This window comes from Lithobates pipiens, unplaced genomic scaffold, assembly GCF_037356315.1.
Source record: "Lithobates pipiens isolate NorthernLeopardFrog02 unplaced genomic scaffold, aLitPip1_a1.2 Scaffold_18, whole genome shotgun sequence".
Taxonomy (NCBI): Eukaryota; Metazoa; Chordata; class Amphibia; order Anura; family Ranidae; genus Lithobates; species Lithobates pipiens.
The window spans coordinates 385843649-385859828 of record NW_027507758.1 but is presented as its reverse complement, the minus strand read 5'-3'; the positions used below and the strand labels follow the sequence as shown (position 1 = coordinate 385859828).

At 42.6% G+C, this 16180-nt stretch overlaps 1 protein-coding gene across 1 annotated transcript in view; it reads right to left on the bottom strand.

Moving 5' to 3' along the window:
• AGPAT5 (1-acylglycerol-3-phosphate O-acyltransferase 5) overlaps nt 1-16180 on the bottom strand; it is a 114624-nt gene that overhangs the window by 10201 nt on the left and 88243 nt on the right. The window contains exon 7 of the mRNA XM_077487780.1: nt 2040-2163. Within this exon, the coding sequence (XP_077343906.1) occupies nt 2040-2163 (124 nt within the window). The remainder of the gene's footprint in view (nt 1-2039; nt 2164-16180) is intronic.

The window sequence follows — 16180 nt, the reverse complement described above, 5'->3', positions numbered from 1 at the left end:
ACCACTTCCCGACCAGCGCACGATGATGTACGTCGACAGAATGGCACGGGCAGGCATATTGGCGTACAGGTACGTCCAATATTCAATGCCGCCCGCCATAGGGAGCGCGCCGCCGGCGGCGCGCTCCCGCGCTGGTCGGGACCCCCGTGAGTCCGGTCGCGGGACCCGCGGACTCGATCGCCGCTGGCATCCCCGCGATCGTCTCACAGAGCGGCCGAATGGAGGAAATGCTGTGTAAACAACATTTCTCCATTCTGCCTAGCAACTAGTGATGCTGATCTCTGCTCCATGTGATTGGAGCAGAGATCAGTGTTCACTAAATGAAAGCCCAACCCCCCCACAGTTAGTAACACACCCCTAGGAACACTTAACCCCTACACTGCCACCCACTGGTTAACCATTTCACTGCCAGTGTCATTTACACAGGAATCACTGCATTTATATAGCAGTGATTACTGTATAAATGACAATGGTCCCAAAAATGTGTCAAAAATGTCCGATGGGTCCCCCACAATGTCGCAGTCACAATAAAAATCGTTGATCGCCGCCATTACTAGTAAAAAAAAAAAAAAAAAAAAAAATATTAATAAAAATGCTATAAAACTATCCCTATTTTGTAAACGCTATAACTTTTGCGCAAACCAATCAATCGCTTATTGCGATTTTTTTTACCAAAAATATGTATTAGAATACGTATCGGCCTAAACTGAGGGAAAAAAATGTTTTTTATATATATTTTTGGGGGATATTTATTATAACAAAGTAAAAAATAATGCGTTTTTTTCAAAATTGTTGCTCTATTTTTGGTTATAGCGCAAAAAATAAAAACCGCAGGGGTGATCAAATACCACCAAAAGAAAGCTCTATTTGTGGGAAAAAAAGGACTTCAATTTTGTTTGGGAGCCACGTCGCACGACCGCGCAATTGTCAGTTAAAGCGACGCAGTGCCGAATCGCAAAAAGGGGTCTGGTCTTTGACCAGCAAATTGGTCCGGTCTGCAAGTGGTTAAATGTATGTTCCAGGGCTGATCACAGATCTTTTGCTTTAGACCCCTGTCACGCTGGCATTTATTTTTCAGGTGCTTTTGGGCTAAAAATAGCACCTGTAAAAGTGCCTGAAAAATAAATGCCTCCCCTGCAGACCCAGTGTGAAAGCAAGAGGGCTTTCACACTGGGGCGATATGCTGGGAGGATGTTAAAAAAATAAAATAAAAATAAAAAAAAAAGTCCTACAAGCAGAATCTTTGGGGCAGTATACACCACTCCTGCCCATTAAAATGAACGAGCACCGCTGCCAAAGAGCCTGCAAAGTGCTTCGGCAGTGGCGCTACACGGACACATTTAACTCTTTATTCAGCCGCTAGCGGGGGTTAAAAGCGCCCCGCTAGCAGCCAAATAGCACCGCTAAGATGGTAAAGCGACACTAAAACTAGCTGCGTTTTACCGTCAACACCCGCCCACCCCAGTGTGAAAGCAGCTTTATAATTTATTAACTGACCTAACTCAGGCATATGCATGCCATGTAAATCACCAGGTTGTAGAGGAAAGACAAGCAAGTTAAGCCTTTGAACAAGCAAGACACTTCATAAACAAGGCATCGGTGACCATGTTAGCTTTGTCTGACCTCTGATCCTCTTCTTCAATAAAAAGATCACAAAACCAAAACTCTAGCATTTTAATGGGATGTGCGACTATCACTGGAGAGTGCCCATAGAACAGGTGTCTTCAGCAAAGATATGCATTACCTTTGGGGTTTTTTTTTCTGGATTGTCAGGGTAGAGGAGTCTTAATTTATGATAAGCAAATCGAATAAAACATATGTAACTGATGCAAAACAAAATGTAATATTTTCTGTAAATAAATATAACAAATATATCAATTTTCCATTTTAAAATGTTTCTTTTGCTTTTACCTAGCAGGGTGTAAATAAGGATATATATTAGTGGTCAACTCTGATATAAGGAGATGAGCAATGGCAAATACTAATTGCCTAATCAGCAATTCATGAATCAAGCGGTCATTGAGTCTCCACACACCTACCTGTCTTTGATTTCAAACCGCTCATGTAGCCACCTTCTCATAAATGTTTGCTCCTTGGGTATATCCTTCACACTGATACGCTCCACAGCTATATGAATTCTTGGGCATTCCTTGCACAAAAAATCTACACATTCAAAATTAGAAATAGTCAGAAATAGTTATAAAACTTAACAAGTCTCTCAAAGTATTTAAAAAAAAAAAAAAAAACTAGTATTTTTTTGTTTGTTCAAAAATAAAAAAACATGTTATACCTACCTGCTCTGTGCAGTAGTTTTGCACATAGCAGCCCTGATCCTTCTCTTCTCGGGTCACCCCGCAGGTGCTCCTGGCCCCTCCTTCCTGCCAAGTGCCCCCACAGCAAGCAGCTTTCTATGGAGGCACTCGAATTGAGTTGGGTGTCCATTTAGACAGAGCTGTGGCTCAGCCCCACCTCCTCTCTCTCATTGACTGCCGTGGGAACCAATGGTGCCTGCTTCTGTGTCACAGGTAATCATAAGGAGAGCCCCGGACAGCTGAGGCTCTTGTACAGCATCGTTAAATTGAGATGGGGCTCAGGTATTGGGGGGGCTGCTGCACAATGAATTTTTTTTATCGTAATGCATAAAATGTATTAAGATGGAAAAAAACCTTCTGCCTTTAGAACAGTGGTTCTCAACTCCTGTCCTCAGGACCCACTAATAGGCCTGATTTTATGTATTACCTTGGAGAGATGCAGACTATGATATCACCTGTGACGTATTTCAGTTATCTTGCAAACCTGGCCTGTTAGTGGGCCCTGAGGACAGGAGCTGAGAACCACTGCTTTAGAACCACTTTAAATTGAATGTGTGAAATACTGCTCTAGCTTATGCATTTCCAGTAACTACTGGTAGGTATGAACCCTAAAGTTTTTGGCGGAATTTACAAACCTTAAAACTTTATAGACTGAGCATGTGGGGACCTAAGTTACAGCTGGTAATGTGCTGGGTGAATAGAGAATTGTGTGTCAAACTACATATAGAATTAGTTTGTTTAGGAAACAATTTAAAAAAATGAGAATAATATATATATATATATACACACACACACACACACACACACACACACACACACACACACATATATATATATATACACATATACATATACATACACATACACACACACACACACCATTTAACAATACGGTCAAAAAAAGGTCTGGGTAGAAAGACAATTTACAAAACTTGGCTTCATCTTCAAAAATCAACATCTGTTTACGTACTGCAATCAATGTTTTGCACAACCAATGGCAAATGTATTAGACAGGGCTATGAGACACGGTTTATCCTTACTCTAAGTAAACTATTATGGGACAGAGAAAAATATCTTATGTAAGAGATAAGGCATATTTACACTTTTCTCATACATATGTTAGCTCTACTTGAGAATTAGATGTTCTGAATCATTTCTTTACATTACCCTGATATAGTTAATCCTACTCCGCTAGTAATAATAAACATTTTAAAAGCTATAACAGAAACATTACTTCTTTAATCTTAGAATTTTCAACCTCACTCAACATACACAATTCTAAAGAATCTGCCTCCAATGCATTGCCATTTATGTACTGCATAAATGCATGAGTTAGTAAAATTCAGGTTAAACACTCCATTAAAACATAAAATTGTCATTGACACATATCACAGAAGATTTGTCCTAACTGAAAAAGGTTGGAAAACAATAAAAATCACTGCCTAAAGACTGCAACCCTGCCCAGAAGCCATATGAAACCCATAATAATTATTATTTATAATTATAATAAATATAATTAGAATTCAAGCTTCATACCACTGTTAAGAGGATACAACGTAATTTCATTAAAAGTCAGGAGTACAAAAAGTAGCCAACGTGTTACTGGGGTCCAAGCTCCCCCTTTATAAGGGCTTGATTGGCAGCGATGTGAGAAAAACGGAAATAAACGAGCTAGAATGGTTTTTCCAGCGTGAATTACAAGCACAGGCCTCATCAGCATCTTGCTTCACTAACCACTTGCTTACTGGGCACTTAAACCCCCCTCCTATCCAGACCAAATTTTCAGCTTTCAGCGCTGTTGCACTTTGAATGACAATTGCGCGGTCATACAACACTGTACCCAAATTTTTATCTTTTTCCCCCCAAATAGAGCTTTCTTTTGGTGGTATTTGATCACCTGAGCGATTTTTTTTTTTAATGTAAAAAGACAATTTTATTTTTGGTAATTTTTGTATGTCATTGATGTATGCTGATGAGGCGGCACTGATGGGTGGCAGTGATGGGCACTGATAGGTGGCACTGGTGGGCACTGTTCGATGGTATGAGGCATAATTGCCTCTTCCTTTTTGGGACCGATGTCCCGTTAAGGGACCGGCCCTTACTCTGATCACCCGAGTCTCATTGACTCAGTGATCACAGCGCGCAGGGAAAGCAGCTATATGACAGCCTCCCGGGAATTCACATCCATGCTGTGGCCGTCATTCGGCCATAGCGCAGATGTCAAGTAGTTAAACAAAATGATTGTGTGTGTGTGTAGTGTGTGTGTAGTGTGTGTGTGTTGATAAGTCAAACATTGCCAATGTTTGAGTGATGAATCTGGCCATCTGCTCTCTCTCTAGTTCCCTTGTTACCTCCTCCCATGCTCACCCCCAGGACTTCTCCAAGAGCCACTCTCATTCTATAGGATTCTCTACCCCAATCTGTCCGACTATCTCCTACTCTATCCACTTTTAGGTAACCCCTGAAAACTTTTCTCTTCAGAGAAGCCTATTCTGCCTCCACCTAACAAATGTACATTTATTTTCTCCATCAGCTAATTTTCCACAGTTATTACCTTTTGTATTACTTGACCCTTCCTTTTAGATTGTAAGCATGGCAAATCTGATTCCTCCTGTATTGAACTGTACTGTCTACCCTCAAGTTGTAAAGCGGTGAAGAATAGTACTGAAGCGCTGATATGAATATTTAAATAAATAATACAAAGGATAACCAAATGATTAAGCTGCAACCATTCTATAGTGAGATTATATATATATATAAATAAATAAATAAATAAATCATCACTAAGCACACAAACAAAATGAAAATAAATATAATTAGTGATAATGATGATAATGGTGCAATATAATAAATCCTGTGCTTTGTGTAATGAAAAATGAAAAAACCTAGTAAATACGAGGACATATACAGTCATGGCTGAAAGTGTTGGCACCCCAGAAATTTTTACAGAAAATCAAGTATTTCTCACAGAAAAGTATTGCAATAACACATGTTTTGCTATACATGTTTATTCTTTGTGTGTATTGGAACAAAACAAAACAAGGGAGGGAAAAAAAGCAAATTGGACATAATGTCACACAAAATTCAAAAAATGGGGTGGTCAAAATTCTTGGCACCCTTTCAAATTTGTGGATAAATAAGATTGTTTCAAGCATGTGATGCTCCTTTAATCTCACCTGGGGCAAGTAGCAGGTGTGGGCAATATAAAAATCACACCTGAAAGCAGATAAAAAGGAGAGAAGTTCACTCAGGGTCCTTTCACACGGGGCGGATCAGTTCTGATCCGCCCCGTGGATATCCGTTTGCTCAGCGGGGATCACTCTGTCAATCCCCGCTGAGCAGGGAGATGACAGGTCCGTCTCTGCACACTGCACAGGGACAGACCTGTCACAGCGCCCCTCTCCCCTATGGGAGATTGGATGACGACGGACCGCAGTGCCCGTCGTCACCCGATCCGATGACGGATGGAAAAATAGCTTTTTCCTCCGTTACACTTTCGGATCGGAGCGGGTCGGATGTCAGCGGACATGTCACCGCTGACATCCGACGCTCCATAGAGCTCTATGGAGCACCCGTTCAGGTCCGCCTGAAAAACTGACAGGCGGGCCTGAACGGGACGTCAGTGTGAAAGGGGCCTTAGTCTTTGCATTGTGTGCGTGTGTGCCACACTAAGCATGGACAAGAGAAAGAGAAGAGAACTGTCCGAGGACTTGAGAACCAAAATTGTGGAACATCAACAAGCTCAAGGTTACAAGTCCATCTCCAGAGATCTAGATTTGCCTTTGTCCACAGTGCGCTACATAATCAAGAAGTTTGCAACCCATGGCACTGTAGCTAATCTCTCTGGGCGTGGACGGAAGATAAAAATTTATGAAAGGCTGCAATGTAGGATAGTCTGGATGGTGCATAAGCAGCCCCAAACAAGTTCCAAAGAAATTCAAGCTGTCCTGCAGGATCAGGGTGCATCAGTGTCAGCGCGAACTATCCGTCGACATTTAAATGAAATGAAACCCTATGGCAGGAGACGCAGGAGGACACCACTGCTGATGCAGAGACATAAAAAAGCAAGACTACAGTTTGCTAAAATGTACTTAAGCCAAAATCCTTCTGGGAAAACGTCTTGTGGACAGATGAGACCAAGATAGAGCTTTTTGGTAAAGCAAATCATTCTACTGTTTACCAAAAACAGAATGAGGCCTACAAAGAAAAGAACACAGTACCTACAGTGAAATATGGAGGAGGTTCAATGATGTTTTGGGGCTGTTTTGCTGCCTCAGGCACTGGGTGCCTTGAATGTGTGCAAGGCATCATGAAATCTGAGGATTACCAAAGGATTTTGGGTCGCACTGTAGAGCCCAGTGTCAGAAAGCTGGGTTTCATCCGAGATCTTGGGTCTTCCAGCAGGATAATGACCCCAAACATATGTCAAAAAGCACCCAGAAATGGATGGCAACAAAGTGCTGGAGAGTTCTAAAGTGGCCAGCAATGAGTCCAGACCTAAATCCCACTGAACACCTGTAGAGAGATCTTAAAATTGCTGTTGGGAAAAGGTGCCCTTCCAATAAGCGAGACCTGGAGCAGTTTGCAAAGGAAGAGTGGTCCAAAATTCCAGGTGATAAGTGTAAGAAGCTTATTGATGGTTATAGGAAGCGACTGATTTCAGTTATTTTTTCCAAAGGGTGTGCACCCAAATATTAAGTTAAGGGTGCCAAGAATTTTGACCAGCTTATTTTTGGAGTTTTGTGTGACATTATGTCCAATTTGCTTTTTTTCCCTCCCTTGTTTTGTTTCGTTCCAATACACACAAAGCAAATAAACGTGTATAGCAAAACATGTGTTACTGCAATACTTTTCTATGAGAAATACTTGATTTTCTGGAAAAATGTCTGGGGTGCCAACAATTTAGGCCATGACTGTGAATTCTACATTTTTTGTCACTGCGCAATGATGCACTTGTCTTGTTACATGTGCATACTCATAACCAAATGAGGATAAACAGGAGAATTAGTAGGAGAAAACAGCTGATTATCCCTAACGGAATGAAAGTCAGCAGGAGGAGCTGCTTGGATTAAATTCTATATTCTAATTCTCCTATATGGCCTAGTATTTACTAGGTTTTTTCATTACACAAAGCACAGGATTTATTGTATTGCACTGAGCATCATTATCACTAATTATATTTATTTTCACTTTTGTTTGTGTGCATGTAGAGGGTTTATTGTAGCACACTATCGTTGTACATATTTTTCATCAAGTTGTAAAGTACTGCCCAAACTTTTGGCACTGTACTGCATAAATTCTGTATAATAATAATAATAATAATAATAATAATTAGCAAGTCTATGGGAGCAGGCCACTAACAGATTGTAATGGAAGCTGGCTTATTTTCCAATTATGATGGTTAAGTAGCATGGGAAGTGTTTCCTTAACCACTTTCAGACCGGACCATTTTGCTGGTAAATGACCAGAGGTCTTTTTACATTTTGGCACTGCGCTGCTTTAACTGGTAATTGCGCGGTCATGCAATGTTGTACCCAAACGAAATTTGCGTCCTTTTCTTCCCACAAATAGAGCTTTCTTTTAAAGGTATTTGACTGACTCTGCGATTTTTATTTTTTGCGATATAAACGTAAAAAGACCACAAATTTTGAAAAAAAATGATATTTTCTACTTTTTGTTATTAGAAAAATCCAATAAACTCAATTTTAGTCATACATTTAGGCCAAAATGTATTCAGCCACATGTCTTTGGTAAAAAAAAAAGTTAATAACTGTATATTTATTGGTTTGCGCAAAAGTTGTCACATCTACAAACTAAGGTACATTTTCTGGAATTTACGCAGCTTTTAGTTTATGACTGCCTATCTCATTTCTTGAGGTGCTAAAATGGCAGGGCAGTACAAAACCCCCCCCAAATGACCCCATTTTGGAAAGTAGACACCCTAAGGAAATTGATAAGAGGCATGTTGAGCCCATTGAATATTTTTTTTTTTTGCCGCAAGCGATTGAATAATGACAAAAAAAATTTTTTTTTTTTTTTTTTTACACAAAGTTGTCACTAAATGATATATTGCTCACACATGCCATGGTTATATGTGGAATTGTACCCCAAAATACATTCTGCTGCTTCTCCTGAGTACGGGGATACCACATGTGGTCGACTTTTTGGAAGCCTAGCCGCGTACGGGGCCCCGAAAGCCAAGCACCGCCTTCAGGATTTCTAAGGGCATACATATGTCATTTTACTCCTCACTACCTATCACAGTTTTGAAGGCCATAAAATGCCAAGATGGCACAAAACCCCCACAAATGACCTCATTTTAGAAAGTAGACACCCCAAGCTATTTGCTGAGAGGCATGTTGAGTCCATGGAATATTTTATATTTTGCCACAAGTTGCGGGAAAATTACAAACTTTATAAATTTTTCACAAAGTTGTCACTAAATGATATATTGCTCACACATTCCAGGGGCATATGTGAAATGACACCCCAAAATAAATTCTGCTGCTTCTCCTGAGTACGGGGATACCACATGTGTGGGACTTTTTGGGAGCCTAGTCGCGTACGGGGCCCCGAAAACCAAGAACCGCCTTCAGGATTTCTAAGGGTGTAAATTTTTGATTTCACACCTCACTACCTATCACAGTTTTGAAGGCCATAAAATGCCAAAATAGCACAAAACCCCCCAAAATGACCCCATTTTGGAAAGTAGACACCCCAAGCTATTTGCCGAGAGGCATGGTGAGTATTTTGCAGCTCTCATTTGTTTTTGAAAATGAAGAAAAAAAAAAATAATGTATATTTTTTTTCTTTTTTTCAATTTTCAAAACTTTGTGACAAAAATGAAGGTCTGCAAAATACTAACCATACCTCTCGGCAAATAGCTTGGGGTGTCTCCTTTCCAAAATGGGGTCACTTGGGGGGATTTTGTGCTATCTGGGCATTCCATGGCCTCCGAAACTGTGATAGGCAGTGAGGAATGAAATCAAAAATTTACACCCTTAGAAATCCTGAAGGTGGTGCTTGGATTTTGGGGTACCGTACGCGGTTAGGCTCCCAAAAGGTCTCACACTTGTGGTATCCCCGTACTCAGGAGAAGCAACAGAATGTATTTTGGGGTGTAATTTTACATATAACCATGGCATGTTTGAGCAATATATCATTTAATGACAACTTTGTGCAAAAAAAAAAAAATAATAATGTATTTTTTCCACAACTTTTGTCAAAATATAAAATATTCCATGGACTCGACATGCCTCTCAGCAAATAGCTTGGGGTGTCTACTCTCTAAAATGGGGTCATTTGGGGAGGTTTTGAACTGTCCTGGCATTTTATGCACAACATTTAGAAGCTTATGTCACACATCACCCACTCTTCTAACCACTTGAAGAAAAAGCCCTTTCTGACACTTTTTGTTTACATGAAAAAATATTTTTTTTGCAAGAAAATTACTTTGAACCCCCAAACATGAAGTGTTTTTTTTAAAGCAAAAGTCCTACCGATTAAAATGGTGGGTGTTTCATTTTTTTTTTCACACGGTATTTGCGCAGCGATTTTTCAAACGCATTTTTTGGGGAAAAAACACACTTTTTTTTATTTTAATGCACTAAAAATCACTATATTGCCCAAATGTTTGATGAAATAAAAAATATGATCTTAGGCCGAGTACATGGATACCAAACATGACATGCTTTAAAATTGCGCAGAAACGTGCAGCGGCGACAAACTACGTACATTTTTAAAAGCCTTTAAATGCCTTTACAGGTGACCACTTTAGATTTACGGAGGAGGTCTACTGCTAAAATTAGTACCCTCGATCTGACCTTCGTGGTGATACCTCACATGCATGGTGCAATTGCTGTTTACATATGACACCAGACCAACGCTTCCGTTCCACGTTGCGCCTTAGCAGGGGGGGACAGGGGTGTTTTTTTTTTTTTATTATTTATTTTGCTTTTTTATTTTATTTTTAAACTGTTCCTTTCATTTATATATTTTTTTTATGATTTTTATTGTTATCTCAGGGAATGTAAATATCCCCTATGATTGCAATAGGTAGTGACAGGTACTCTTTTAAAAAAAATTAGGGTCTATCAGACCCTAGATCTCTCCTCTGTCCTCAAAGCATCTGACCACACCAAGATCGGTGTGATAAAATGCTTTCCCAATTTCCCAATGGCGCTGTTTACATCCCGCAAAATCTAAGTCATGAAATGCTCGTAGCTTCCGGTGTCTTAGGCCATAGAGATGATTGGAGCCATTCTGGTCTCTGATCAGCTCTATGGTCAGCTGGCGGAACCACCGGCTGCATTCTCAGGTTCCCTGTTGGGACAGGAGAGCCTGAGAAAACCATGGAAGATGGTGCGGGGGGGGGGGGGGGGGGACATTGTAAAAGTAGTCTAGAGGCTAATTAGCCGCTAGGATTGCTTTTACATAAAAGCCGACCGCTGGCTGAAAAGAATGATACCAAGATGATACCTAAACCTGCAGGCATCATTCTGGTATAAGCACTCAAAGTCCCGCAACATACCAGTATGTTGCTGGAACTGGTTGGGCATATATTGTAATTTTTTTTTCAGCCTGTGGGCTGAACGAAAAAAAAAGATTGATCGGTGGGTATGCCCACCATTAGATACCACCCTTCATCCACCCACTTTTAATGGTGGGCATACATGCACCATTTATATATGCCGAAGCATGGGGGCATCCTCCCGCAAAAGGTAGGAGCAGATCGCTCCTCCACCCCGTATGCCCCCATGCTTCGGCATATATGCTCTTTTTTAACTGTGGTGGTGAAATCACCTCCGACAGTGCTGGAGTCACGGCTTTACGTATCGTGGGAGCAAACGCTGTTGCTGTCAAGATAAATAAATCCGCTCTGCAGCAGAATGGCGTACCTGCTAAGCAAATGATGGTTAACAATAAAACAAAGTAACATTACAGTATAACAGTAGGACTTACCATACCTGCAAAGCAAATACAAAAAAAATAGCAAAAAATAACACATTTAACACAATCTGTGCCTAAAATATATATATGCCGAAGCATGGGGGCATCCTCCTGCAAAAAAGTTATGCCGCGTACATACATTCAAACTTTTCCACGGGCAAGCCCTTCGTCGGAATTTTGACTGTATGTACGCGGCATTAGGAGCAAAATCGCTCCTCCACCCCTTATGCCCCCATGCTTCGGCATATATGCTCTTTTTTAACTGTGGTGGTGAAATCACCTCCGACAGCGCTGGAGTCGTGGCTTTACGTATCGTGGGAGCAAACGCTGTTGCTGTCAAGATAAATAAATCCACGCTACAGCTGAATGGCGTACCTGAAAACAAAAAATGGTTAACAATAAAACATTGCAGAATAGAATACAGTACAAAGGAGCAGAACAATAGATAGAGAATAGAGAGAGAGAGAACAATAAAACGACAACTATTTTTTTTTTTTTTACTTTTTTTTTTTTTTTTTAAACACTTTATGTAACTTTAACACTTCTGTTGTAACGGTTCCAGCGGTTTGGGTCTCTCAAAATGCGATGGCATCTTGGGAGACCCTGTGAACGTGTGCCTAGCCTGTGCAATGCTGTACCCTACGCTAATACTCAACTAGTGAATGGTAGCGTTCAAAACACTCACCCTGACAAAGACCAGGATTGTCAGGACAGCGTGGACAATAAGAACGGGTGTCACGCCTATATCCGCGCTTTCTGCAGACACGACATTTTCTTTGGGGGGCTCGTTGGGTAGGGGTATTCGGGATGACATAAGAATAATGCCTCTCATGCAGCCGGCTTACTGCATCTGGTAGGGGAAGGTGAGGTGGAGCACCGTCTGGATACAGAAGGGCTCTGACGATATCCTCCTGGAATTTGAGGAAGGATCCAGTCCGTCCTGAAGCTTTGTGTAGTACATAAGCATTCAGTATAGCCAATTGGAATAAATAAACAGACACTTTTTTGTACCAGCGTCTGGCCTTACGGGCAACTAGATGCGCCAACAACTGGTCATTGAGGTCCACCCCTCCCATGTTAAGGTTACATTTGTGGACACAGAGGGGTTTCTCCACAATACCAGTCGCCGTAGGAATTTGGACCGTCGTGTCTGCATGAAGGGAGGTAAGAACGAAAACATTCTTATTATCCCTCCACTTCATAGCGAGCAAATTATTACTGCGCAAGCAGGCTCTCTCCCCCAGCCTAAGACGGGACTCTACAAGCCGCTGGGGAAAGCCCCGGCGATTAGGTCGCACGGTGCCACATGCTCCAATCTGCTGATCAAACAAGTGACTAAACAGTGGCACGCTTGTGTAATAATTGTCCACGTACAAGTGGTACCCCTTTCCGAATAAAGGGTGACACCATGTCCCACACTATCTTGCCAGCGCTTCCTATGTAGTCAGGGCAGTTCTCCGGCTCTACGTGACTATCTTTACCCTCATAAACCATGAAACTACGTGTATAGCCTGTGGCCCTGTCACAGAGCTTATACATCTTGACCCCCTATCTGGAACGCTTGTTGGGGACGTATTGTTTGAATGACAAGCGACCAGAAAACTTAATCAGGGACTCATCAACGCAGACAACTTGATCGGGAGTAAACAAGTCTGCAAAACGTTGGTTGAAGTGGTTTATGAGGGGCCGAATTTTGTAGAGCCGATCGTATTCAGGGTCTCCACGAGGACGACAGAGTTCATTGTCGCTGAAGTGCATGAACCGCAAAATCATCTCGTATCGTGCCCTGGACACGGAAGCAGAGAACACGCGCATATGGTGAATTGGGTCAGTGGACCAATATGACCGCAACTCACTCTTTTTGGTTATGCCCATGTTGAGGGAGAGGCCCAGAAAGATTTTAAATTCGGAAACCGTAACTGGTTTCCATTGTCTGGCAAGGGCGGACTGGGGAATAGTGGCGATGTGTTGAGCAGCGTACAAATTGGTTTGGTCCACAATAGATCTATAGAGATCTTCGGTGAAAAACAGTGAGTAAAAGTCAAGTGTCGTAAAATCAACTGTTTCCACGTTAATGCCAGGTTGGCCAGTGAATGGGGGGAAGTACGGGTTCTGCAGAAGTGGTGGGCACCCAAATAGGATTGGCGAATTCTGCAGGAAGGGCACTATGGGTACGACGGGCCTGTCTTTGTCTTCTTCTTGGTGGCAGCGGGACACTACTTGTGCTTGCCACCTCGCCAGCTTGAACTGCACTTATGGGACTCGCCACGTCACCACGTGTTACTGCAGTGCTGGATGCAGGTCCAGGGTGTACTAGGCCGCTGGTGCTTGCCAGTTCACCAGAAGGATGAGCGGCTTTAGTACGTCTCTGCTCCATACGAGTGACCTGCGGTTTATGCACCTGAACAACAGAATACATTCGGGATCGGGCACACCTGTCCTTAACAGAGGCCTCATCTCCGTCGTCAGAGCTATCCGTCATGGAGCCGCTGTCCTCTACAGGATCGTATTCTGAGCCTGAATCTGACAGATGAGTGACGTCCTCTTCACTATCTGTCATGCTCAGAAACGTGTAGGCCTCTTCACTAGTGTACCTTCGCTTTGCCATTTTGGGCTCTAAATTTAGGGGTACACTAGTGAGACTCACAGGTAAAAAAAGCACCTAGCCTGTCAGCGACTGTTTCAAAACGCTACCAAAAAAACTGTTAGCGATCGCAAGGATCAAGCCTGACTCTGCGAACGCTGCAGTTATGTGTGTTGTGTTTTGTAAGTGACAGTGATCGATCGATACTGCACTTGGGTGGGCTGGGCTTGGCGGAGGGGCTAAACGCAGGTGCTAGCAGGTATCTGGGCTGATCCCGCTAACAATGCGTTTTGGGAAACCTAAAATGCTGGCAACGCTAATATAGATCTGATCAGATACTATATTACTAAGGGAGGTGTATGCTTTGCGCGTGGGTATTAGCGGTACTGGCACTAACCTGACGCTGGGGCGACGCAGACCTTATCTGACCCTAAAACTTATATCACCCGCCGGGTGATCAGGGGGTTAAACCTTTATTAGGTAATAAATGGCGGGTGCCCTGAAACAAAAAAAAAAAAACTAACCAACCAGCGTCACCTGTAACAGTTATATGGTGATCACTGGTGAAAGGGTTAACTGGGGGGCAATCAGGGGGCTATGCGGTAGTATATGGGGGTCCCTGACGCTATAAAAAGCTGCGGCGAACCTAAATACTTACCTGCCTAACTAGCGTCACCTGTGACACTAATACAGCGATCAGAAAAACGATCGCTTATTAGTGACACTGGCGACGGGGGGTGATCACGGGGTTAAACCTTTATTGGGGGGGTTAGGGGGGCACCCTAGAGCTAAAGGGGGCTAACCCTAACTGCCCTAACAGTTATTACAGTCACAAATGACACCAATGCAAAAAAAAAAAAAAATGCAATTGGTGTCACTGTGACTGGGGGGGGGGCAGGGGTGATCGGGGGGTGAAAAGTATGCCTGGCGTGTTCTACTGTAAGTGTAGTGTTGGGTGCAACTCACCGATCCTCTCTCCTCCGTGCCGGAACGAAAAAGACCGACACGAGGAGAGATTACTTCACTTCCTCTGCCTGTGTTTACATTACAGGAGAGGAAGTGATGTCATGAAGGATTTCTATTCGTCGGCAGCGATCGCGAGGGGGTGGCCATGAATGAATGGCCGCCCCCTCATCCCGGATCGCTCCCGAACGAATACCGACCGCCGCAGGCACCGGGCGGGGGCCCGATCGGGCCCCCGACCCGCGGGAAGGCAGGGACGTACATGTACGCCCATATGCCTGCCCGTGCCATTCTGTCGACGTACATCGTCGTGCGGCGGTCGGGAAGTGGTTAAACTGTAGGACAGTTGAAGAACTACACTGCATCTGAGCACCACAAATCAAAAATATTTCATTTGTTTTTAACCATTTCCTGCCCACGCTAGCGCCTAAAGATGGCTACAGTGTGGCCTTACTTTGCCAGGAGGGCGTCGTATGACCCCTTCTGTGATCTAGCTGCCCATGCTCCCCCTGCTTCATATCAGTGAAGGAGAAAAATTCCCTGTATTCAAAGCAAACTCATTCATCCATCCATGCTTTTTTTTTTTCTGAGAAATCACTTTGAAAAACACACTAGCATTTCTAGCCATGGCCATCTTGAGTAAGGGCAGATGATTCATGTAGCATTTACCTTTGGAATATTTTTGCCCTTAGCTCAGATATGCAGGCATGAGGGTGTCAGAGCAGCACACACATAAGGGATTAAAAGATATTCTTTATTTGTCACTCCTAAAAGGTTGCATATGCAGGCAGGGGGATGTGCTTAGCTGAGAAAACCTCTCCCCCCACCCCCTCCTGAAGATGCCCGGGAAGCATGAGATCAAGAAATGTAAAAGAAAGTTAGTGTAAAACAAGTAAATATAATATACTTTACTATTTACTAATGATAGCAGCACAAGGATTAACCACATGCCAACCAGCAGCCGCAGTTTTCCTGTGGCAGAATGGCACGGCTGGTCGAAACAACGTTATTTAACGTCGCTTCACCTGTGGCCACTAGGGGGCGCGTGCGCCCCACCCTCCTGCTACCCGAGCCAATGTGAGTGCCCGGCAGTCCCGATCACCTGGTGCACATGGAGAACCAGGATCTGCGTGTGTAAAAACAGTGACATTTTTACAGTAATCAATGCATTTTTAATTGCACTGATCGATGTATTAATGCCAATGGTCCCAAAAATGTGTCAAAATTGTCCGACGTGTCTTCCATAATGTTGTAGTCAAAAAAAAAAAAAAATATTAATAAAAATGCCATAAAACTATCCCCCATTTTGTAGACACTATAACTTTTGGGCAAAACCAATCAATATACGCTTATTGTGATTTATTTTATTTTT